The 25,874-nt window shown below is 36.4% G+C and overlaps 3 protein-coding genes across 7 annotated transcripts; 1 reads left to right on the top strand and 2 right to left on the bottom strand.

The window, feature by feature from the left end:
• The first annotated feature begins 2,986 nt into the window (after nt 1-2,986).
• Nucleotides 2,987-6,771, top strand: LOC139852159 (65-kDa microtubule-associated protein 1-like). The gene is made up of 10 exons (XM_071841385.1): nt 2,987-3,109; nt 3,504-3,590; nt 3,775-3,978; nt 4,631-4,879; nt 4,958-5,173; nt 5,268-5,423; nt 5,496-5,807; nt 5,884-5,971; nt 6,070-6,218; nt 6,310-6,771. Exons 2-10 carry the CDS (start codon nt 3,525-3,527, stop codon nt 6,550-6,552), a joined length of 1,683 nt encoding a protein of 560 aa, XP_071697486.1. The 5' UTR covers nt 2,987-3,109; nt 3,504-3,524; the 3' UTR covers nt 6,553-6,771.
• A 254-nt stretch (nt 6,772-7,025) lies between these two features.
• On the bottom strand, nt 7,026-11,075 carry LOC139855538 (fimbrin-1-like). Of its 3 annotated transcripts, XM_071844770.1 has the most exons (14): nt 10,646-11,075; nt 10,361-10,531; nt 10,032-10,270; nt 9,778-9,949; nt 9,644-9,682; nt 9,459-9,527; nt 9,218-9,334; nt 8,848-9,059; nt 8,575-8,730; nt 8,285-8,484; nt 8,039-8,199; nt 7,847-7,943; nt 7,651-7,742; nt 7,026-7,500 (listed from the first exon to the last, which is right to left on the bottom strand). In XM_071844770.1, exons 1-14 carry the CDS (start codon nt 10,733-10,735, stop codon nt 7,255-7,257), a joined length of 2,061 nt encoding a protein of 686 aa, XP_071700871.1. In that variant the 5' UTR covers nt 10,736-11,075; the 3' UTR covers nt 7,026-7,254. The 3 variants fall into 3 exon arrangements, with proteins under 3 accessions (XP_071700871.1, XP_071700873.1, XP_071700872.1); XM_071844772.1 differs by lacking the exon at nt 10,646-11,075 and having other exon boundaries at nt 9,778-9,945; nt 10,032-10,127; nt 10,361-10,499; XM_071844771.1 differs by lacking the exon at nt 10,646-11,075 and having other exon boundaries at nt 10,032-10,127; nt 10,361-10,499.
• Nucleotides 11,076-18,808: 7,733 nt separating this feature from the next.
• LOC139851607 (rho GDP-dissociation inhibitor 1-like) lies at nt 18,809-25,270 on the bottom strand. 3 transcript variants are annotated; one of them, XM_071840691.1, is made up of 7 exons: nt 24,513-25,270; nt 24,265-24,385; nt 20,829-21,049; nt 20,614-20,680; nt 19,875-20,093; nt 19,667-19,791; nt 18,809-19,164 (listed from the first exon to the last, which is right to left on the bottom strand). In XM_071840691.1, the coding sequence occupies exons 3-7, from the start codon at nt 20,997-20,999 to the stop codon at nt 19,090-19,092; spliced, it is 657 nt and encodes a 218-aa protein (XP_071696792.1). In that variant the 5' UTR covers nt 21,000-21,049; nt 24,265-24,385; nt 24,513-25,270; the 3' UTR covers nt 18,809-19,089. The 3 variants fall into 3 exon arrangements, with proteins under 3 accessions (XP_071696792.1, XP_071696791.1, XP_071696793.1); XM_071840690.1 differs by having other exon boundaries at nt 24,500-25,270; XM_071840692.1 differs by lacking the exon at nt 24,513-25,270 and having other exon boundaries at nt 20,829-20,978; nt 24,265-24,272.
• Between the last annotated feature and the right edge of the window lie 604 nt (nt 25,271-25,874).

Here is a 25,874-nt window from a genome sequence, read left to right on the forward strand (position 1 = left end):
TGTAAAACTCTTTCCTGAGGTTCAAGATTTATTAAAATTCATTGCTTATCAAGTCGGAATTATATAAAGATTAACTTTAAATTTGGTCGGAAATTTCCGGATCGTTACACTAAATGATGATGCAATACCAATGTAGCAATAGTTTAGTGGTACCTGCTAATGACTCGCCATGTGGAAGTTACTTAATGGTTCTCGGTACTGACCCTCCATGTGGAAGCTTTGAATTTAAAATATGCGCATGTTCAATACCCACTCTCGGCAAGAATTTACAAGTCTTGTGACAGTGAGATGATGGTAGCTCGTGTCACATGTGTAGGGACCGGTGGAGGAATCTTTTTTGGCATCGGACTCTTTTGGGTGGGTCTGGTGGGTTTTCGAAGGAAACACATGGTCGGAGTGTCCATGTCAAACATATCTTTCGAATTTAAATGATGATGCGGTGCTGATTTAATAGAATAAATTGATTTTTTCGATAATCAAATTGAGCTAAAACTGTTTGAAGTCTTTTACTTTGTTACCGAAGTATGGCTTTGATAGAGCTTGTATTTCAGTAAGGTTGCAGCCGTTTGATAATAAAAATGTTGCACCCGACTTTGTTTATGGCCATGTTACAAACCATATATATAGCCTCGGCAAGTTTTATTTTTGCACAACATCGTGCAAACTGGATTAATACAAACTCAACCTCTAAAAAGAGGGAGATATATGTAACAGTCTCTAAAAAAGATAGCAATGAAGGATTAAAAGAAGTTCACCAAAATACACCAAATAAAAAGAAAATAAAATCTAAGCTAAATTCATAACTAAAATTATCTACAATTCCACGTTGGTTTACCACCCAACATTGTAGCTTGCATCTGCAACTGTTTTCACATCTACGATATCAAATACAATTAACAAGTGTCATCATTTAAATATACTCTTGGTATATTTCATATTCAAAATAAAATCTTCTTCAATCATATTGTGAAAAGTTCTATTTCAAACACCTAAAAACGTGTTTTTATTTTCGTTTTTGTATTGAAAACATGATTAGATATTTAACTGAACATTATCTAAATGTGTCCTACTTTTCATTTATCTCTATAACAACTTTCTTTAAAAATGAAGTATAAGATTGGAGAATTTTTTTTGTCCAAACTTAAAACTTACTCCAAAAGAAAATGATCTTTCAAAGTGCTAGACAGCTTAAGACATCCGTACAACATGGTCAAATTTCCTTTTTGATGAAAAATTATTAGAAATGGAAATTTGAGGTATCAATCGCTCTATGACGTAAAAAGGTATGGATGGTTATCGTCGAAGAATAAGACATGCCATATTTATGAATGTTTTAATGCAAAAGATAATATGAGAATGTTATTATTATTATTTTTGAGGGCAAAAAAACAAGAATTAAAATTGATAACAATTTTTCACGAAATTGTGAAGAATTGAAACATACAACCAGGGAGCACGATGAGCTTACATTGGCATTGTCCATCTGCTTTAGACATACATAATTAAAAGAAAAAAATCATTAAAAAGACAAACTCCTATGTTGTACACCATAGATCACAAGAACTAACATGCATTCTTTGAGCATCTATAAAATTCATTTTAGCATCCATTACTTGACATTAAAATCCAATATTAAGATATCCATATATAATATTGACGGTACTTGCATATTTTTGCTTCCACTAGCCATAAGAACATCTTAAACTTTATTCAAATCACCACCACGGCTCAACCAGTGTACGTACCACTAAACATAGAATCAATCCATACTTCCAAATACGTAGCCGAACCTATCAAGCTTCAAAAACTTCGAAACATTAAAACTCAATCCTATGCACTAAACAAGAGAAAACTCCACCAAGGACACTTAAGAACATATCTAATCACCACACTTATCATCCATCAAAGTATCAAATACAACACTAAGAACATCAATCCTTCCCACGTGGTACCCAGAAAACCTATTATCATCCCAACAGATCCACATGATACTTAATTGAAAGCACAACAAAAGCCACCAACTCCACTTCTCGAATCAGACGACATCTTTTCCTTTCCAATAACATTTTATATTGCAGTATCTTTATTTATGAGAATGCTAAATGTATAGGACTACCTTTAAACATTTATTACAATTTGTTAATTTTTCATATTATAACGTACTTTCTATATTTAAATTTTGAGAACAATTTATTAATGAAAATATGTAATTTTATATAAAAATATTAACTTTGAATTAATATTTAACCATAACTTTTAAGACTGTGATTATCATTTTTCATAATAATACGGTCAAATCCAACACAAGTATCACTTATTTTTCTAGTAATTGTGAAAACTGTATTAATTATTTTTTTCTTATAAATGTATAAAATGTATCAATATACATTATTAATTTGTTACTCCATCCGTCTCAATTCTATTGTCCAGTAATTTTTTTTTTTTTGATGTCTCAAAATAATTATTCACTTCCATAAATGAAATAGAGGTAAAAAGTAAGGGGCTAAAGCTGGAAAGTAAACAAAAAAGTACGTACGTCAGCTATTTTTTCTTAAATTGTGTGTTTTTTATTTAGAGACAATAGATATGAGATGGAAGGAGTATTTGTTATGGAGGGAGTATTGTGTGTATCAGTAATTTTGGATAACTTAATTATTTGATAAATCTACACATATTTATACATTGACAGTAGCAACGAGTCAACGACTACTACATAAAAATGTGAATATATTAAAAATTTTGAGTGAATTTATCAATCATCGTACAATAAAAACTATTTTAAGTGGTAACCTGGACCCTTGCCTTGGTGGGGTAAAGATAAAAATCCAGGGGCAAATAAGTCATTTGATGAGGCGGAAAGACTGGCACGCAAATAGAATATTTTGGACGGTTTAAATAAAATACAATTATTGAACGTTACATCGACTATACTGTTCAGTCTTAATATTGAGCAACGGACCCACTTTATACACTCTCTCACTCTATGCTTTGACACTAAACCCAGTTCAACACTTTACTACTACTACTACTACTCAGATCCACATCGATCCAAACCCTAACATTGCGTACAACAGCATCATCATAATCAGTAGCAGCAGCATCATCTTCGGTAAGCTTCAAAAATTTGTTTTGCTTATTTACCACAAATGTACTTGATTAATCCTTATCTTACACTGTTTAATTAATTTCTCTAGATCTGGACTCTAAACTACTTGATAACTTGCTATTCATCCTTAAATAGCTGAATATTTGTGTATTAATAAGTTAAGATAATTAAATTGCTTCACTCTGTTTTAACAACTGTGTAATTTTTCAGATCTGATTTGTTCCCTAGTTTATTAAGCGCCTAATTTTGCCTAATTTTGATATTTACTACATTTGATTCCTGGAATATAGATGTGTAAATAGTAATTTTATGTTACTGTGTTAGCTCAGAAGTTAGGGTTAATAAATGTTGATGTTGTACACATTCCAGTCACATTTGTGTTTAAAATTTTGTGCAGGTTAGGTTGTAGTGAAACCAGATGGCAGAGGTGGTGGAGGTTCAAAATGGAGACTTAACTTGCGGATCTTTACTGCACCAGTTGCAAGTGAAATACTATTCCTTTTACAGTATTAAATTTACATGGAGTTAATTGCTGTAGTGTTATTGATTTATGATATGATATGATATTCCACTTGTTTTGTATACACTGATTATAGTCTGATTTAGTGAATTTTTTAGTTGCTTCGAAACTGATAGGAATGTGAACCTGTGTGTGAAAATTATTGCAGAAAATTTGGGATGAGGTAGGTGAGACTGATGAGGAAAGAGATAAGATGCTTCTTCAGATAGATCAAGAATGCTTGGATGTCTATAAGAGGAAAGTTGACCAGGCTGCAAAGTCAAGATCACACCTTCTTCAGGCGTTGGCGGACGCTAATCTTGAACTGTCCACTCTTCTTGCTTCCCTTGGGGAGAAAACGTTTGATGGAATTGTAAGTATTGTGCCATTTTCGTTTTGTTTAGTTCTTATGAATTATAGTATTCTACCCAAGGTTGAAAAAGACGCGAGACGGGGCCGAAGCGGTAGCGACCTCAAAACGTCGCAACGGAAAAAACGGGGTCGAGACGGGGTCGAAACGGATGTTGACTAATGTTGACTTTTATATATATAAATATATATTTACATATATTTTAAAGATAAAAAACCTTCGTTGACAAATTTGCACCTATAATTGCTATTAGAGTTAATATAATACAAAATGGAATACTAAACTAAGTCAATTTTGATTGATTTGACCGACTTATGACCGATTTTAACAAAATTTATGACTTTTGACCGGTGTTGACCCAATTTTTCCTGCATTTGACCTAACTTTTGACCGTTGACCGGCTTATAAGAAAACGAGACGGGGTCGAAACGGTTTAGTCACCAAAACGTGGCAACGGGCGTCGCAACGGACGCCGTTTACAACAATGATTCTACCCAATTACAACTTGTGAGGCAGGTCTTCAGTTGATATACCATAACCTAACCATGACCTACATAAGGGAATTTGATAAACTAAACTTAGTACATCAAGGAACTTTGTTCTCTATACATATAATAACATGAATTTTGGATGCCGTATGGGGTTCGATTTGCAGCCTGAGAAGACTTCGGGAACCATCAAGGAGCAACTTGCGGCTATTGCACCGGCTCTGGAACGATTGTGGGAGCAGAAAGATAAAAGGATAAAGGAGTTTTTGGATGTACAAACACAAATACAAAATATTTGTGGAGAAATTTCAGGGGGCGGCGACCATGCTGGAAAAGTAATTGTTGACGTGTCAGATTTATCTTTGAAAAAGCTGGATGAATTTCATGATCAGCTACAAGAACTTCAAAAGGAAAAGGTAAAATCCGTCTCTTCCTTTAATAAGCTTATTAGTCTTAACTAAAGAGATTAATTAAATTTTTGTTTGTTTTGCTAGAGTGATAGACTGCACAAGGTTCTTGAGTTGGTGAGTACTGTACATGATCTTTGTTCGGTGCTTGGAATTGATTTTTATACTACGGTCACAGAGGTTCATCCTACCCTGAATGATGCAACTGGTGTACAATCAAAAAGTATTAGCAACGACACGCTAGCTAGGCTGGCAAAGACCGTTGTAACTTTGAAAGAAGACAAGAAGCAAAGGTTGCAAAAGGTGCACATTTTCATATCTCTTGATAAAGTTTTAGAGTTGTTCAGAGATAAAAAATACTGTATCTAACTTGTGCTTTTCCCCCTTGCTTTTACAGCTTCAAGAATTAGCAACCCAGCTAACTGATCTTTGGAATTTGATGGACACGTCTTTGGAAGAACAGAGTTTTTTTGATCATGTTACTTGTAACATATCAGCTTCGGTGGATGAAGTGAATGTCCCTGGGGCACTTGCTCTGGATTTGATTGAACAGGTACATTTAACAATTTAACAATTATAAAATATTGTAAAATAAACAATGTTTTGTTATTTGTTTGTGTTCAAGGCCGAGATGGAAGTGGAAAGACTAGATCTGCTAAAATCTAGCAAAATGAAAGAGATTGCATTTAAGAGGCAAGGCGAGCTTGAAGAGATTTTTGCACAAGCGCACATAGAGATCGATACACAGGCTGCTAAGGAGAAAATTTTGGCGTTGATTGATTCGGGGAACGTGGAACCTTCTGAGCTGCTTGCTGACATGGATAATCAGATCATAAAAGCCAAAGAAGAAGCTCTCAGTAGAAAGGATATTTTGGATAAGGTTGAAAAGTGGATGTCAGCTTGTGAAGAAGAAAGCTGGCTTGAGGATTACAATAGGGTACATCTCTTCTTCCACCCTTGACCTAATTACATTGTTTAACTGCTGTCATTTTTTTTTATCTTCTGTTTGACAGGATGACAACAGGTACAATGCAAGCAGAGGTGCACACTTGAATCTGAAGCGAGCTGAAAAGGCCAGGATATTGGTCAACAAAATTCCAGGTATCTATGATTCTTGGTCAATGTCAATGTCATTATTGGCAGCTGAATTTACATGGTAAATAATTATTATGTGTTGGTTTGCATGTATATGATTACAGCTCTAGTTGACACCTTGGTTGCCAAGACTCGGGCATGGGAAGAGGAACATGGAATGACTTTTATGTATGACGGGGTTCCATTACTTGCCATGCTTGATGAATACGCAATGCTTAGGCATGACAGGGAAGAAGAGAAACGAAGGCTAAAGGTTAGTCATGAAAAATCACACCCTGACGCCCATTTCTTCTTTTTAAATATCTAAGAAGTCTAAACAGGTATTATATTTGGAATGTTTATAGGATAAGAAGAAAATCCTTGAACAGCCCAGTCCAGAATTCGAAACTGCATTTGGGTCAAGAGCAAGCCCTGCTCGCGTCGTTAGTACAAAGAAGGTGGTGGGCCCACGTTCAGGTGGAACTCCAAACAGACGGCTATCTATGAATCAAAACGGAAGTAGGTCAGGAAAGAGGGATAGCTCAACGTTCAAAGAGGATGCTGCCTCACGAGTGTCTGGCTCTGAGCCCGCTCCCAGTACACCTTAGGCTATATGAATGAGTAGTATTATTCAAATAAAAGTGAAATATTTTAGGTTTCTTGTTGTGACAGACAGCTTAGATATATGTTAGAGAGAGACGCGTCATCTTCGAACAACTAGTTGGCATGCTTTAACTTGTTTACCTGGTATCAGTATCTGTTATCTGTTGTATCTAACCACCCTTTTCTATTCGCTTTTGGTTAACATTTAGTTCATCTCATTATGTGTCCAGTAATCATCTGCTCGACATTGCTAATAATACTAGGTATTGCAATGTTTACAAGATTACATTACTCTTTCATTTTGTGTTACAATGTTTACAAGATTTACTCAACTCATAGGCGATACGAAACAAAATTTAACAAAAGGAAGTTGTAGAATGCATAATTGTAAGATAAATGATGTATTGATGTACCATTACTCATTCACTTTAGATGCATATTCCCCATCAGAAAAAAGAACATATATATAAATCCTTTACTGATCTTCCATTGCATAAAAGAATGTACAAGACAATATATATTTCAATAAAACAAAACTTTTTTCTCCTTTTTCTATAATCAAAACAAAAGAATAAGACCCCTCTCCATTATTCAACTAATCATTCTTGATCCATTCTTCTAATTAATAAAAAAATATGTATTTTATCGAATTGTGTATACTTTCTCACCTTCCCTTTTTTTACATACAAAAAAGTCTCATATCACTATCAAAGTGTACCATTGTTTTCGTGTATTGAGGAACCTGTAGTATCAGACGCCGCATCATCATCAATGGACAAACTGGTAATTTCGGCACCATTGAAGCTATCTTCATCCCCGTTAACAGAAGGTGCTGGAGAAGCCTCGGGCGTTTCAGCAATAGACGAAGGTGATGATTCAGAATCATCAGTAGATTGCAAAAGGCTCCAGTACATAATGCTGGCTGTTAACATAAGTATCATCTTCTGGTTTACCTGTTACATAACATTAACATACCATATAATCTGGCTTCTTGATCCTTGTGTTTTATCATTCAAAAAAACAAATCAGGGGCTAATCATGTAAACAAACCTTACGGTAAAATACATAAGAAAAGAATGAAAGGATGACACATGATAATTTACCTGCATGATGTCTTCGGGCAACAAGAATACAGAGCACCCAAGTTTTCGTGCAACACTGATAATGTATGTTGCATTCAACTTCTTCTCTTCTTCTGTTAACACAATTAGTGTATCATGCAACGAAATTAGCCACACACAAAAAAACAGGACCATAGGTTTTTTGTTTGTAGGGAAAATATAAAGAGGCGATATATACCACTTTCACCCTTGGTTGCAAGGTTCCAGTTGACCACCCTAGGCTCTACCGCACTCAAAAGTTCAAGAAAGAATATACCACTTGAAAGGCTCTTGTCCTTCACAAATATTAATTAATCAGCTATCGTATAATAATCACAATCACATACGATAATAATAAAAGAATTGATTAAAATCTGCTTTCAAGCACAACCTTAAAACTCTGCATTTCCGACATTTTGCCAGTGTTTTTAACTTTTTTGTTTGCCCATTTTAAAATATCGGCATCGGTTATCTCCTTCCCCTGAGAAGAACGAGATCGCAATTTCGCCAAAAGTTGAAGCATATTAAACCTCATCAACTGCCACAAGAAAGCTGTAACAAATGTACATAAATTGATTAACATAAAATTAACGAGAAAATGTATGAAGCCATTCCATGTTTAAAAAACATGTTTTACCAAGTATGAGTTTTTTGTTCCCTTGTACAACATCATTTCCAGCTACATTAACAAGCGAAAACTTCAACTGCTTCCCGATTTTAATAACTTGATTACAGTTCTCAACTTTCCTAAACGGCATCTTAATCGGAGGTTTAGTTGCATGTTTCCAATTAACCGATCCAGGAGAAATTTTATCTAAAACTTCCAGAAGTGTCCATCTGCGTCGAGTCACGCACAACAAGAGGTTCAATTTTATCAAAATATATAAAACAACGCACTAAAAGAGACTGCCTTTATGTACAACGTACCCAGTTCGGAGATCCTCGAACAAATTGTTGACGTAAGACGAAACTCCGAGACTATTAATCCAGAGTCTGAAACATCTCTCGTCTCTAGACATTTGTTCGTCATCGGTCATCATTTCAGCAAAAGATATCTTCTTGTTATCAGTCGACAAACCATTTCTGTAAAGTAGATATATACCATGGAAACATACATACACGCACGTATCAGGAAAAAAAAAGAGTAGAAAACATGGTTATGGTAAATGTAACAATAATAAGAAAGATAGAATCTTGAACCGTTGATGGAAAATTTGGGCAACAAATGCAAGATTTAAATTCGTCGAGCCTTCTGTAATATCCTTAGGAGCCAGGTATCTCTTGCAATCCATTTTCTCTGCATGTTCGAGTACCAGATTTGCCCTTTCGGTGGGGTCCTTGGTATCGAGTGTAGTTGGGGTGCAATGTTCTGGTGCAAGAACATTGAGCAGGTAAGCATAAGCTTCCCCATCCTACATATGTAAAAACAACACCGTGAACATATTTCTTACGGCATTCATTATTTCATTCTTAATAGGCATTTAGTTTCATCTTAAACTATCATCATATCCTGTTGTGCTAAAGTTGTACCATAATGATAACTACTATTTCATTGTAACACTAAAAGTACCTTGAGATCGGACGAAAAATTTGTAACTGGTTTCTTGTACCCTGCTTTCTTAAGGTGGAAATTCATCCATTTTAATAGGAGTTTTTCAGGTGCTAATCCCATAAGCTCCTCAACATCCTGCACGTTATTTATAGCAACAATACATTATTTATATTTATATTTATATTTATATATGCAAATAAAAACACACCAAGAATAGTGCTCAAAAAAATTAAAATATAAATCTTTACAAATTATGTACATTGTTGTCCTCCACCAATTCCACAAGTTGAGGGGTCTTTCTGAGATTGAGATCGGCCAGCAGTTGTATCTGGAGTTCAAAAATAACAATATGTATTAATACTTACTATTAACCTAAGATTAACAAAAAAATGGAGTAACTACTAACGCATAAGAGTATTTTAAGATAATTGGAAAAAATTCCACCTTTATAATCTGAGATATTAGGCCAAGAACCAGATGAGGCTGAAAAAAAAAAACATAATAAGTCAAAAATTTATTATTAATAACATCACATTATCAACATAACTACAAATATACACTAGTAAATAATAGCTTACCCTTCCTTCAACCAAATCCTGGTTGCCAATATTTACAACTGTGCATCCTATAGCCTTGGCAGAGTTGAGGCAAAGAGTATGATTTTCATTTCTTTCCCACGGATTAAGTACTCGTTTTGTGTTAATTGCACGCTCATCAATCGTATTAGGCACCGCAACATTAATAAGCTTACTTCATTATAACAAAAGATAATACATATTAAATAAAAAACATAATTTAATAAAAAAAAATGAAAAAATTAAATATGTAGTACCATAGAAGAACGCCGTCTCTAGCAAGTTCAGACAATTCATTGGCAGCTGGATCAATGGGAAGAAATTGGCTCATAAATGGATCGTCTCTAAGATAACTATTGATATGAGCAACATAAGATTGTTTCTCAGATTCATCAATGGTGTGAAGTAGGGTTGTAGTAGTTGCTTTAAGAAACGAAGACGAATTATTCGAACTACCCAATTTCGCAGCAGCTTGGGAATGTAGATTTAAATAAGCCTGCTCATGAATGCAATTGAGCTTTTTTTTTTTTTTTTTTTTTTACATTTATAACTATGAAAAATTAAAGAAATAAATGAAAGATTTTACCCTGAGGAAGGCTTCAAAATCAATTCCACTGGTGAAATCCAAACCAGATTGAGACAATAAATCCTCAATTTCATCCTCTTTGAATAAATCATTAAAAGGCTTGATTTTTGCTAGCAAAATAGGCAAATTGGAAGCAGTAATTTCACCATTTTCATTCTTTGATGATATAAACTACACATACACATCAACACAGCATATGAAATATACCAGATCATTATCTGAATCAAATACAAGATTACAAATGAAGTCAATATAACAGTAAATAAAATTAGAAAAAGATAAAACCTTGGATTTGAGAGTACGAAGTTGAACTTGTGTAAACTGACTTTGAAGCCAATGATCAGATACAACAACACCTTCCTCGAATTTAGACATCCAGTTTCAATTTCACCACCACCCCAATTTCTTTTTAAATAACTTTGTTCTTCCAATAAATTAATCAAGAAGACATATAAAACCAGTACAAATCTCAAATCAAGAGTAATGAGATTGAGGAAACTAATAAATCGGATGTAACAGAAAGAATACGACCATGTTTGACTGTTGGATTGATTGAATCCCAAGAAGATAGGATTGAATTTTAATTTTTTTAATTTTGATTTTTATGGGGAGGGTGATCTTGCTTGTGAAGAAAGCAAAGTTACATGAAGAAGAAGAAGAGGAGGTGGTGGTGGTTGTAAGGATTAAGGAAGGAGCGGCGACATTAGCCCTCGGACCATGTTATACCATGAATATGCAACAGAGCACGCCATCTATTTAATTTTAATTCGTTTTTATAAATTAATTTAATTTTATATATTTTAATTTATTAATTACTCGTTTTTTAAATTTTTTATGCATAGTGTCACGGACTTATCTCGATAAGCTCACCGTGCGGCACTTAGTCTCTACTAAGTCAGCCCAGCTCGAACCTTCCAATGATTCAAGTGACTAAAAGAGAACAAAATAGAGAACAAGTGGGAATTTAAAGAAAATGCTTATATTGATTATGAAAGCTTTACAAGAGAGAATACTTGAGTTTTGAGGTGTGGTGTGTCAAATGAGACCACCCCTATTTATACTAATCATATCACAAAATGGATGGCTAGGATTAAATACAATGGATGGCTAAGATCTAAGAACTAGAAGCTTCATGTATCTAGATATTTCCATGGACATTCTATACCATTCCATGGAAGAACTCATGGGAAAGTTCTAGTGAACTTCCATGAAGTTCTTGGGCCTTCTTTGATTTTCACATATTGGGCCATAAACTTAGTGGGTTGGGCCATAAAATTGTTGGATTGTGACATTCTCCCCCACCTAAGCTCACGACGTCCTCGTCGTGTGATCCTCGTGATACTTCTTGATTTTGTCTGTGAACTACCACAATAAGTCTTCGGCCTCCCAGCTTGCTTCACTATCGGGTAAGTTACGCCACTTAACTAGGTATTCTCTATAGCTCGGCACACCTCGTCTTCGTACCGTTCGATGCAACAAGATATCTTCCACCTCACGATCAAACTAAGTCGCAACTGCCATTGGTGCACGTTTGGAAACTCCTCGTTCTGGGTTTTCCTCGTCTCCATGATAAGGTTTTAGAAAACTTACGTGGAAGACTGGATGAATCTTTAATTTGGGCGGTAGTTGAACTCGATAAGATACATTCCCAACACGTCCAAGTACCGGGAATGGGCCTTCATATCTCCGGATCAATCCTTTGTGCACCTTCCTAAATGTTTTGAATTATTGAGGTAAAAGCTTCACCATCACTTGGTCCCCAACTTTGAACTCAACATGTCGTCTTTTCTCATCCGCCCATTTCTTCATTTTCTTGGCTGACTTATCTAGTGATGCTCGCGCCAAGTCGGCTTGTTCGTGCCACTCCTTCATCGTTCTATAAGCGGTTGGGCTGCTTCCATCATATGAAGCGGCCAAAGCATTCGGGGTCAAAGGTTGGCGTCCTGTCACCAACTCAAAAGGACTCTTCCCCGCGGACTCACTCATTTGCATGTTATAAGAGAACTGAGCAATATCAAGAAGCTTAGCCCAATCATGTTGATTTGCACTTACATAGTGTCGAAGATAGAGCTCCAATAGTGCATTCACCCTTTCCGTCTGTCCATCCGTTTGGGGATGAAAACTCACGGAGAAATTCAATTCTGTCCCCATGATCTTGAACAACTCCGTCCAAAAACACCTCGTGAACCTCGGATCTCGATCACTTACTATCACATGCGGTATCCCCCAATACTTCACCACATTCTTGAAAAATAGTTTTGCGGTTTCATCCGCGGTAACTTCGGATGATGCGGCTATGAAGGTACCATACTTAGAAAACCGGTCTACCACGACTATAATACTCCCACACCCTTCCGACTTGGGTAAGCAAGTAATGAAGTCCATGGAAACACTCTCCCATGGTCCTTTCGGTGTAGGTAGCGGCTGTAATAGTCCTCTTGGTTGGCGTTGCTCTATCTTGTCTTGTTGGCATATTAGGCATGTCCGCACGTACGTCTCTACGTCGTCTTCCATCCTTGGCCAATAATAAGTGCCTTCTACTAATGACAGCGTCCTCTTGATACCTGGATGACCAGCCCACTTTGAATCATGACACTCCTTCAAGATTGTCCGTCTAATATCACCCCACTTAGCCACATATAACCGGTCTCCTTTGGTGAATAATAGATCACCCTTGAGCCAAAATCTTCGCGCTTTCCCATCTCGAGCCAATCCAACAAGGTTTTTGGCTATAGGATCATGCTCTAATCCCTCCTTTATACGATCTTGAAGGAAGAATTGTGGTTTTGTGATCGCTGCAAACTCCGCCTTACGACTTATGGCATCAGCTACCACATTGGCTTTCCCAGGCTTATACTCCAACACATAGTCAAATTCGGCTAGGAAGTCTTGCCAACGAGCTTGTTTGGGACTCAACTTCTTTTGGGTTTGAAAATAACTCGTTGCCACATTATCCGTCTTGATCACGAACCTTGATCCCAAAAGATAATGCCTCCATGTCCTCAAACAATGAACCACCGCCGTCATCTCCTTCTCCTGCACAATGTACTTCCTTTCTGCCTCATTAAGTTTCCGGCTTTCAAACGCGATCGGGTGACCCTCTTGCATTAGAACTCCTCCAATAGCAAAGTCCGATGCGTCTGTGTGTAACTCGAACGGAATGGTCACATCCGAAAGTCTCAACATCGGTTCTTCCATGACCGCTCCTTTCAACTCTTCGAATGCTGCTTGACATTTCTCATCCCACAACCAAGCTTTATTCTTCTTTAACAATTCTGTCAATGGAGCCGATTTCGCCGAGTATCCCTTGATAAAATGACGATAGTAGTTTACTAAACCAAGGAAAGATCGTAAATCAGTCACCTTCGTTGGTGCCTCCCACTCTTGAATTGCCTTGACCTTAGCCCCGTCCATGAGTAACTTCCCATTTTTAATTCTATGTCCAAGAAAATCCACCTTCTCTAATCCGAATGAACATTTCTCTAGCTTCACATACAACTCGTTGTCCCTTAGTACTTGGAATACTTGCTTTAAGTGCCTCACATGATCTTCCATGGTGTCGCTATACACGACTATGTCATCCAAGTACACCACGACAAACTTGTCGAGGAACGGGTGGAATAATTTGTTCATCAAAGTACAAAATGTGGCAGGGGCATTGGTTAAACCAAAGGGCATGACTAGGAATTCATAAGCGCCATACCTCGTCACGCATGTGGTCTTAGCCTCATCTCCTTCGGCATTTCGGACTTGATAATATCCCGATCTCAAGTCTAACTTGGAGAAGTATCTCACCTTCCCAAGTTGATCGAACAAATCAGCAATAAGTGGGATTGGGTATTTGTTCTTGATAGTTACCTTGTTGAGTGCCCGGTAATCTATACATATCCGCAAGGACCCATCCTTCTTTCTTTGAAATAGCACCGGAGCACCATACGGGGCTTTTTAGGGACGGATATATCCCGCATCCAATAACTCCTTGAGTTGTCTCCGCAACTCCTCCAACTCGGGTGGGGGCATTCAGTAAGGGGCTTTGGAAGGTGGTTTTGATCCCGGCTCCAACTCGATCGCATGGTCTATCTCCCTCCTAGGTGGTAGCTTCCTTGGTAACTCCTTAGGCATGACATCCTTGAACTCATAAAGGACTTTCTCAATCTCCTTTGGGTACCTCTAGTTTTCCCTTTTCTTCGGCCGTCTCTTGCCTTGCTACCGCTAAATAGCAAGTCTCATTCTTGTTGTATCACTTCTTGAATTGCATGGCCGAAAGTGACTTGGATGCACTCTTGCTTCCACGTTCGGTTGACACCATACAAGTTTTCCCACCATCCAAGATACACAGTGAGTTAGCGAACGGCATAGAGAAACCGCGTACCTTATCTAGGAACTCCATCCTAAGTACTAAATTGAAGTCGTCTATATGCACGACCGATAGATCAATCGTTCCTTCCCATTCTCCAATCTTCACTTGCACATCTTTAGCCACCCCACTAATCGGTTTAGCATTCGCGTTCACCGTCTTCATCATTCCGCCCTCCTTTATCTCTTTAATCCCCAATCTCTTAGCTTCCTCGGTGGAGACAAAGTTATGAGTAGCTCCCGTATCTACTAAAGCTCGTACCCGGTTTTCTCGAACATAAACTTCCACAAATTGGAGTCCTTTAGCCATTACTTTGGGTACCTCCACCTTGGCCTTGATAGCGTTGAGTATTTGCATCGATCCCATGCACATATCTTCATCCTGACAACCCGCCTTTTGAGCTTCCATAGCATGAAGGCTAGCTTTCTTCGGACAATCTCGGGCTCTATGCGGTCCATCACATATGAAACATCCATCATTCTTGTAAGAAGTTTTTATGCTCTTGTTATTCCCGGTTGGTGGCTTACGTGTATTATCATTCCTTGATTGTGCGGGCTTATCTCCCCCACCTTTCTCATGGCTCACCTTCTTATCTTTTGACTTGAACGAATCTTTCCTATTAGCATGGTCGACTAGTGCCTCCGCTTGAGCAATTGCGGTGGCAATGTCTTGGACTCCTCGTCTCTCCAACTCCGTTTTAGCCCAAGGTTGCAAACCATCGAGAAAATAGAAGAGAAGAATATCATCGGGAATATCTGGGACCTCCAGGCTAAGGTTCGTGAATTCTTTAATATACTCCCGAATCGTCCCGGAATGATGTAATTTACGTAGACGACTCATCGCATCCTTTTGAGCATTCTTGGAGTAGAATTGATTCTTAAGTTCAGTAAGGAAATCATCCCAAGTATCAATAGTAACCGTACCTTTCTAGACATCTCCATATCGACGACGCCACCATAACGCTGCGGTATCCTTCAGGTAACGGGTTGCCGTCTTGATCTTCATTGCATCATCCACTATGTTGACTCCCTCCAAGTATTGTTCCATCTCCCATATAAAATCATCAACCGCTCGGGCTTCCCGCTTCCCCACGAACGGTGACGGCTTGGGAACGTCCACCTTCAGAGCATTGCATCCAGTGTTGCCACCCCCACTAGCCATGAATCTCAAACAAGAGTTCATGTTGGTTTGTAAATCCACGAGGCGTTGGTGAATAGTGGAGACCTCCCCCTCCATTTCGCCTCGCAACTTCGTAATCTCACCCATGAGCATACCCCTTAAGTCATGGATCTCACGTCGCATGTCAACGTCTAGCACGTTGATTGCACTCTTGCAATCATCTTTCAATTCGTCAAAGTCCCCGTCCAAGCCATTCAAACGTTGGTGGACGTCTTCGACCTTTGCTTTCACGTCGTCCATGGATGTCTCTACATCCATGATCCTCTTGTCCAAGTTTGCGATAAAGTCTTTGGACGTACCTCGGTTATTCTTGGCTCCTTGGCGAGTCTCTACCCGACCACGAGTCTCATCACCCATCACACCACTTGTTGCGCTCACATTCTTCTCGGTCTCGGTTGCCATCTCCTTGAATCGACCTTGCTCTGATACCAAATGTCACGGACTTATCTCGATAAGCTCACCGTGCGGCACTTAGTCTCTACTAAGTCAGCCTAGCTCGGACCTTCCAATGATTCAAGTGACTAAAAGAGAACAAAATAGAGAACAAGTGAGAATTTAAAGAAAATACTTATATTGATTATGAAAGCTTTACAAGAGAGAATACTTGAGTTTTGAGGTGTGGTGTGCCAAATGAGGCCACCCCTATTTATACTACTCATCTCACAAAATGGATGGCTAGGATTAAATACAATGGATGGCTAAGATCTAAGAACTAGAAGCTTCATGTATCTATATATTTCTATGGACATTCTATACCATTCCATGGAAGAACTCATAGGAAAGTTCTAGTGAACTTCCATGAGGTTCTTGGGCCTTCTTTGATTTTCACATATTGGGCCATAAACTTAGTGGGTTGGACCATAAAATTGTTGGATTGTGACAATAGGCGCAAGAATACGAAGTAACGGGTAGAATGAAGTTGAGGCGAACCATTTTCAAAGACATCGTGTGACTCGTGTCTCGTGGTCCGCGATTTTTGGTTGGTTCTATATATGTGACACCAAACTTTTTAAAACTCACCACCCTCTTATTATTATTTATATTTATTATATACTATTTAAAAGACAAAACACTGTTTCACTATTCATCAATAGTAATCAGGGGTATTTTCGTCATTTTACTTTTTTTTTGTCGCCATCGATAAAATAAGCAACTTTCGTAAAAGAACCAACCCTTCAACGTTACTAAAAGATGTCGAAAAAAATCATTTTTTACAAAAAAATCAACTAACTTTTTTTCCCCTCTTTTTTCTTCCTCAACGATAAAAGAGGCAACTTTCATAAAATGAACAACCCTTCAATGCTACCAAAAGATGTCGAAAAACATTCTTAAAGAAACAACTTTCACAAAAGGAACAACCCTTCAATGTTAGATGTCGAAAAAAATTCTAGATCAAGACTTTTTTTTTTTAACTCGCATTCAAAACGGAGGCCCCGGCGCGAAGCGAGGGCTCCACAACTAGTTATTATTATTATATATATATATATATATATATATATATATATATATATATATATATATATATATATATATATATATATATATATATATATATATATATATATATAAGTTAACTATCAAGAATCGGTATCCACTACCGAGAATTGACGACTTATTTGATCAACTGCAAGGATCATGTGTGTACTCGAAAATCGATCTAAGATCGGGCTATATTCTTTATCCCATATCCTATCCTACATATACAAATAAATAAGAAAACTATTTTTCCACCTTCGCGATCATTTGACACGTAAGCACGTATTTTCTCGGAAAAAAAAAACCCGAATCATATTGCAGGAACTTGATCCTTAAACCATCCTAAGGAGCAGACTAACCGAGTTCGAATCCTGAATGGATCCAATTAAAAACCCCCCTCGAAGTCAATCTAGGGCTCAATATTTCAGGGTCGAATTATAACTCATTAATTTTATAGAATATTTTAAATTTTTTTTTATCAAAAAGAACAATAGATCAAAATCTTATTTCAGGTCATTTCTTTCTCACGCTTGAAAATGTAAAGGGTTTTTAGAGCTATCCCATATTCTCATTTGTGGGCAGCCTTTTTACCATTGGGATGATCATCATCTTCTTAATCTTATAACTGTTAAAAATGAGTTATTGTTCATCAGAAGTGTTATAACCGTTATAGTCCAAATACTCATAAGGTTAGGTCGACGATCGTCCCCCCAAGCTGTACTTGCAAGTTTCTCGCAAAATGCGCTCCACACCTACTCTTAGAAAGAAGACTGTTTTTCTAGTTAGTACCGATTGTAAGACTCTTTATAATTAAGGGGAATCGAAGGCCGGAGAAAGTTAATTCTCTCCTCATCTTAAGAGCAAAACAATCAATGGTATGCGTCGTATTTTTGAAACTTGAATGAAAAGAGGAGTAAGCTTTTTTCCCTTTCGCTTTAACGTGTTTACTAGGCTTTAGCTTCTTTACAATAACTACGTTTTAGTTGTGATTTTATTATATTTCAAATTTCAAATAACAATATTTATAGTTCAATGCAAGTGTCAATTTCAATTTCATATTTTAATTATTAAATTATAAAAAAGGAATAATTTAGTAGACATGAGATTTGATTATGAATATTATAGTAATAGTAAAGTAATTTGATCATAGAAGTAACAAGTAATGATTGTGATTTATGGGCGAATAAACAATCCGTCCATACTATCTCAATAATGTGCTTGCACGACACATTTACTCAACTATTCCAACAACCAAACACAAGAAATTTGTATTCCTTCTCGTTTATCTTTCTATACTTGTATTTATTATTCATAATATATGTTTTACTGAACCATGAAAGTTCCATTTGTACCAATTGCTGGTGGGGTGGAGCCTGGATCGGTTAAATTGTTGTAAAACAAGAAATTTATGTCTTAATACGAAAAAGATGAAACAATCAATGTAAATTTTGACATAATAACTACACATTTATAGTTAAAATAAATAAAAACAGCAAGTTTCCATCAATCCCCAACACAGGGTTATTTGTTGCAACATATCCGAAACAGGAGTTGTGCTAACTCCTCTTATAGACATAGATTATATGTATATATTTATCAACGTGCTAATGACACAGCTCTCGCCATATAAAGAGTGTCGATATCATCCATGACAAAAGTTTCGGTTATTCATGATCCGTTGAATAGTCCTTTATGGTAATAATGTTGATCGATCGGTCTACTTGTCCCACTCTTTATGAATTTCAAAAGTATAGTTCAGCTCCAGGTGGCAATTGTTGTCATCATCTACAAACTGAGGACAATATACATATGAATCAATGAGGTACAAACCAAACAGTGTATATCAGAATATTAAGTCGTATAAGGGTCTATTTCAGCCAGCCAAATATAAGTGGACTGATTCAGTTCAGGTTATTTTTATTTTTTTTAAAAAGTGTAAATAAAATAGTTAAACTGGTCAAAAATGGCCTACAGGTAAACCGATAAGGTTTTCCTATTCAGGCTACCCCTTGTAATTATTATTCAAATATGCGAGGTCTATCCGGGTATCATTTGACTGCTTTGACTTTTTTCTCTAACCACCCCAGGATAAAAACTCCTAAATCATTTTTTTTAAAAGTAATGAAATAATATAAATTTTTGTTTAATAGTGTAATAAGAAGGTTTATAGTAAACTGTTTTGGGTCAGTTTGATCAACTAGACCAAAAGCTTACCAATTTGACCCATAACCCAACCATATTGACCATGTATCTAGGCACTGTTAAGTATATACTGTATGAGACTATTACTGTACCCTGGTTTTTGCAGTATATGATCCTCTAGCAAATATTCCAGAGGGGGTTGTATCTTCGGGCATTTCGTGTACGTAAGGCTCTGCTTGTGGGCTAAACGTTCCAAGCATCTCTTTCGAGTTTTCAACTACAAAAACACACGACTATTCAAAACCGAAAAGAAGCATGATGTATCAAATGTACGTGCTGAATGGGATTGAAATCGATTACCTTTTAACCCTCTTTTCCATACCATATTAGTGTACTTAAGGCCACAAACAATGTCATTGGTGACCCTGATTGTGAACCTCAAATGGTATTTACAGCCTTCTTTGAGGGTGAACCATGGGCCCTTAGGGTGACCATCCTGGGGAATTTCGAGAACTATATCCGGTCTACCTTCAGCCACGATCGTAAGGTTCAGTATCTTCACGTCCGGTTCCTCTTGATCTGATAATGAATAAAAATTGCCCGACATATCATTATCACATCTTCGTCATAAATTAATCAGTTAAACAATTGTGTAACACACACATATATTATATTACAACAACGTTATAATGACAACACTTAATCCCGCGTTCGCGAGGTCAGTGGCGGATCCAGGAATTTGTTTTAACGGGGCAACACGTAAAAAATGAAAAGAATACAATAACGGGGCAAAAAATGTCGAACTGCAACATATAAACACACTAAAAAAATTTCGTTCGTCGGGGCGGCTGACCCCGGCTGCACTACTCTGGCTCCGCCCCTGCGCGAGGTATGGAGACGTATGATGTCATTTCTTCAACCAAAGAAAGACGTGCTTCTCTGACCTCGTGCAAAAACATATCCCCATATTGGGAATAATATATATGTGGAAAGTTTATACTCTATACTATACTATATATATAATTTAAAAGATTATATCTTACTCCTTTAATATATAAAAAATATATCCCCATATTTTGTAATCTGACATGATAATTACCTTTAACTTGGGCAACATCAAGACCTCCAAGCAACTGCTCTTTCCATCTTCTCAAACTCTCATCATCCTGATCAAATCAAATGTAACATAACAACAACAACCATAGACATATATACAATCAAGAGATTAATTAAAACTAAAAAACATTCATATACAAATTACATTGTGATAGCAAATTATATTGATAATTAACCAGAGCTGGCAAATCAAATAACCTTATCCTTTTCAAGATGCTCTCTGATGCTCATCTTTGGACCCAATTGTATGTGAATGTCATCATCATCTTCGGTGGCGTAACAGGACGAATCAGAGAAATCTTCTTCCTGCATTGTAGTAGCAGATGTTGATGCTGATTTTTCATCATCCTTATCATCATCATTACCCATTCTTAGTTTGTTGTCTCACAATATAAATAACAGAAACCAAAAGTTTCAACCTAAAAGTATAAACAATAAGCTAGATGATAATAACTAGTCTACATATGAAAAAACATATTTCTCAGAAGTTTCTTGATTAAAATGGATATTGGATATTGAAGTAAAACTTTACAAAAATAGTAAGAGAAATGAAATTATTAGATTGAAGAAATAGAACAAAAGGGTGGTAAAAGTACGTTGTACATACAAAATGAATAATTCGTGTGGTGATCCAATGTTAAAGGAGCAAAATTCGAGCAACAATTACGGTCCCCCAATCGTTGCTTATCACGGTCTCATGGGTAGTAATTACTTATTCTTATTATTATTTTTTTTTTTACTGTAATTACTAATTTACTATGCGATGTACCTGTTATGATAATATATATATATATATATATATATATATATATATATATATATATATATATATATATATATATATATATTAACTAACACACAAAAGTTATGAATAGTATCAGGGGCATTTTCGATTTTTCAACTTTTTTTTTTTTAATTTTAACTGAATTTCATTTTACCAAAAAGGCCCCCACACTTTTTTGAAAAATTCAAATCGACCCCCAAACAGGGGGTAAAGTGTTAAATATTATCATTTTCATAAAAAAATCTTAAATAAACTCCACTCAAATATTCAACGGGTCATATCTTCTCGCTCCATATTTACATATTAACTAATAGACAAAAGTTATGAATAGTACAAGGGGCATTTTCGACTTTTCACCTTTTTTTTTATTTTAATTTTAACTGAATTTCATTTTACCAACAAAGGCCTCCACACTTTTTTGAAAAATTCAAATAGACCCCCCAAACAGGGGGTAAAGTGTCAAATATTATCATTTTCATAAAAAAATCATAAATAAACTACACTCAAATATTCAACGGGGTCATATCTTCTCGCTCGCAACGAGTTAAATTTTTCCGACACCATCGTTAAACTCGAAATAATTTTAGGAACACAATGTTACTAGCTATACGCAAAACGGACGCTTTTTAAAAAACGCAAAATATTTGGGGTACTTTTCATAAACGTTGATTTTGCGTTAAATTTTTAAAAGTCGACAATTCCATAGCGAAACGCGGAGATGCACATATATTGTTAATTTAAAATAACATTTAAATATCTCACGGGTTATACCTTTTAGTTCGACTCGAGTTGTGCTTCAACGACATCATCGTTAGCCACAATATAATTTTACTAAACGCAATAAAATACATTAAAAATCGAACCCCCGGCTCGAAGCGAGGGTTCAATAACTAGTTTTATTCTACTAGCAGTCTAGTTTAGTTAATTAGTGGTCACGGGTTAGCCAATAGCTAACATTATGGGTATGTTTCGCGAGAAGCTTTTAGAAGCTTTTTAATTTGTATGAAAAAACTCATATTTAATAAAAAAAACTAGTTTGTCAAAAGAGCTCAAAACTTTTAAATAGAGGAAAAAAACTAAAAACTACTAGAATTAGCGTTTAGCTTTTATCTTCTAATTTTTTTTTTTCATTTTACTCTCTATTTATCAGATTCAGTTACTCTACCAAACACCAAAATATATCTAAAAGTTAACGGGTACCAGCTATCAGCTAAAAGCTACAAGCTAGAAGCTAAAAGCTACCAGCTACAAGTTAAAAGCTAGTAGCTAGTTTTGACAATCATACCCTATATGCCTTAAAAATGTCATTTTGAGTACTGTAGCTTAGGGGTAGATTCTTCATTTTGTTGTTCTTTTTGTCCCAGCGAAAGAGGGGTCGACTATTTCGCTAGTTGTAATAATCATGGACCAAATTCACATGCCCACATCCAGTCAAGTAGTCATTAGTTCAGTTTAATTTCCTATAAACCCTCTAACATGGAGTCATGAACAAACACAAACACACCAGTAAACGCAACCATTAATTAAATAGGGTAGCAATTAGAGCCAATATTCTCATGAAATTTGTGTTGACAATAGCACTAATTGTATCAGTTAGCAGCAACTATATGTTTGCAATGTGTAAATGACTGATGTCCTTAAATGTCTTTCAGAGATTACTGGTGCACATCCACCTGCAATCACTCACAATTGCTGCAAAGTCATGCATCACGTCCATCTCCCATGTCTCTGCCGCCACAAGCCACATCTTGCTAAGTTTGGGGCCAACCCTGTTGTTGCCATGTCCATACCCAAGACGTGTGGCATTACACGCGTACTCAAATGCTAAACTTTTCAAACGTGCTTACGAGTAAGATTAAACTCTTAATTGGTTTGTTTAATATTCTTATAGTATGTTAACTTCTTAAAATACATTGTTCTGATTTCTGTTCTTGTGTTACGGTAGATTTCGGCAGCATTACATTGACATTGATCAGAATTGATCACAAAGCCAAAAAGAGTAAATTATGGATAAAGGATTATACTTTTTAGTGAGAATAACTTTGTCTTACTGTAACACCTTGTAAAGAATAAATACAAGAAATCTATACAAAGAGGAGCCTTGAGACCGAGCGTATTAGCATTGATCTTGACAACCACATTGAACAGAACAACGAATTTTGCATCGTTTGCAACTTCACCAAAAAACGAGACTGTATAGTAAATGAGTCTCATCTTGATTCAAAACCTTCATCTAACAAAATCAACAATGTTAAAAGAAATAGGCTCAAGTAGATAAACATAAGTTTATTCATTGATGATGATTATACAATGAAGTTAGTTAAGAAGACTAGCCTATATTGTACAAACAGTATCTGTAAATGATATAATGGTCATTTGTCCCAATACCTGTAACACATAATAAATCACATAAAAAAAAAGTTAAAAAAAAATGAGTGATTTTATGTAGTCATTTGAAACAATTAGTATTATAAGGTATTTATATGATATACTTACTATTTACTAAGATACTTGCTGATAGTCAAACCCTTGAAGGCCAAATTTAGGAAATAGCCTACTTGAATTATAAAGATTGATAGATCATTGTTTAATTAGTGTGTATGAATGTATGTACCAGTGGCAACAACGGATGATGTGTATATGAAAACAAAGTCAAATCAACAAATATTAAACAAACTATCCTATTTTATCTGCTATCTCACGTAAGCTTATCGCTAATAAAACTGCTTCTTTTTCACCTCTGTGTATGTATTGATATGTTTGGTTTTGGTCATAAACATATACTATATATAAATTACTGTATTACATTTGTTAAAGATGAATGAATGAATGAATCACTACTGTACGTACCAAATTTAGTAGATGATTGCCGGAAGTAAATAAATGAAAAAATAGCTCTTCATTGTATCTGAGCAATTGTGAATTCTTCACATCTACTTGTTATCAATATAATCGTTCCAACCACACACCCCTGTATATAAATTTAAGTTTTTGATTAAACATCTAGATTAAAATTACATTAATTTAGCTTACAAAAGATGGAATTTACTAAAATTATTACTCTAATAATACAAGTATCACGTACAAGTATTACGTACAAGGATACAATTGTTAATCCTAATTTTCAAATTATGCAGCCGCCACCCATCTCCTTCTTGGTTGCAGACTCCCTTCTCCTTCTTGTTAAGGACTTGCTTCATCCAGATTGTTGCAGCCTCTCATCTCCGAGTGATTAGTGTAGGTAACCCTTGCTCCCTTCCTTTTTTGTGCCACGTACTTTATTCCGTTAATCTTTTATACTGTTTCGTGTTTACCTCCGGCCATCGGCCTCTCACGGCGGTCCGGAGGGTGCCCTCTTCTGGTAGTCTCCCTTTCTTTGTCTTCTCTTTTTCTCGCCGGAGATCGTCCTCGGTTATCAACGGTGGTAGTTAGGTGATATGACGGTTTTCACCATCTCCTCCGCCGTTCTCGTTGTAACATAGGTAACAGTTTGTTTGGTCTTCTTCTCCTCGATGCGGGTGCGTTTTCCTTTTCTAATGAGTTCGCTTTTTACGGTTGCCGCTTGTTTCTCTGCGACGGATGTGAGTGCTTTCGGCGGCCGTAGCTTTTCCGTACCACTGTTCCTGTGGTGGAAAGTCAACGGTTCTTTTGGATTTTTTTTTTTTCTTGTGTCGTGATCTGCCACTCCTATTGTGTCCTTTGCTCCCAGGATTTAACCGCGATGGTGGCCTTCGATGGTGCACCACCACCATGTTGTGGTGGCCACTAGAGGTTGTGGTTCAGGTGGGGTTTTATAATGCTACCTTGTTGGTGGTGGCCACGAACTTACCCTGCCTCTAAAAACATACGTCCTTAATTAACCCTTTGGTCACATTGTCTGTCCATTTTTTAGTTTTAAGTTTATATACTTTATTATTTTTAATTATTCTTTTTTCGAAAAGTAAAATTTTAATTCATAAGCACGCAAGGAGCGTGCAACCCTTAAAAGGGACTAATATTTATAATAGATATACTTCATAACATCACAACAAAGTTGATTATATAAAATTTCCGCCCCCTCTCCATAACTCAAAATCACCAACCACCTTCTTACCATTATTTGATAGCCATAGATGAGACTTGACACGAAGCTTGATTGAATGATCATCGTTGAGAACATATTTAGTAGCCAAGACAATTAGGTTCGTAGATTCGGATCCCATGCTATAGTTTCCCAGATAGATAGCATTGGAGACACTTAATTGTGTGATCCGTGTGCGCATCTGTATTGCATAAAACGATGACAGCTGGATTACTTAAGGACGAAGCAAATGATAGCACACAATCTCGACATAGTACAACCGACAGATGGTGGTGCAGAGTGTACGATGGTTGGTACAGACAACTGTCGGGCTGCACCAAGGCCCACCAGTGCTTTATCAGCTTTTCTAACCAGATAGTAGAGTGTGACAAAAAGGATG

This window comes from Rutidosis leptorrhynchoides, chromosome 6 (assembly GCF_046630445.1).
Source record: "Rutidosis leptorrhynchoides isolate AG116_Rl617_1_P2 chromosome 6, CSIRO_AGI_Rlap_v1, whole genome shotgun sequence".
Taxonomy (NCBI): Eukaryota; Viridiplantae; Streptophyta; class Magnoliopsida; order Asterales; family Asteraceae; genus Rutidosis; species Rutidosis leptorrhynchoides.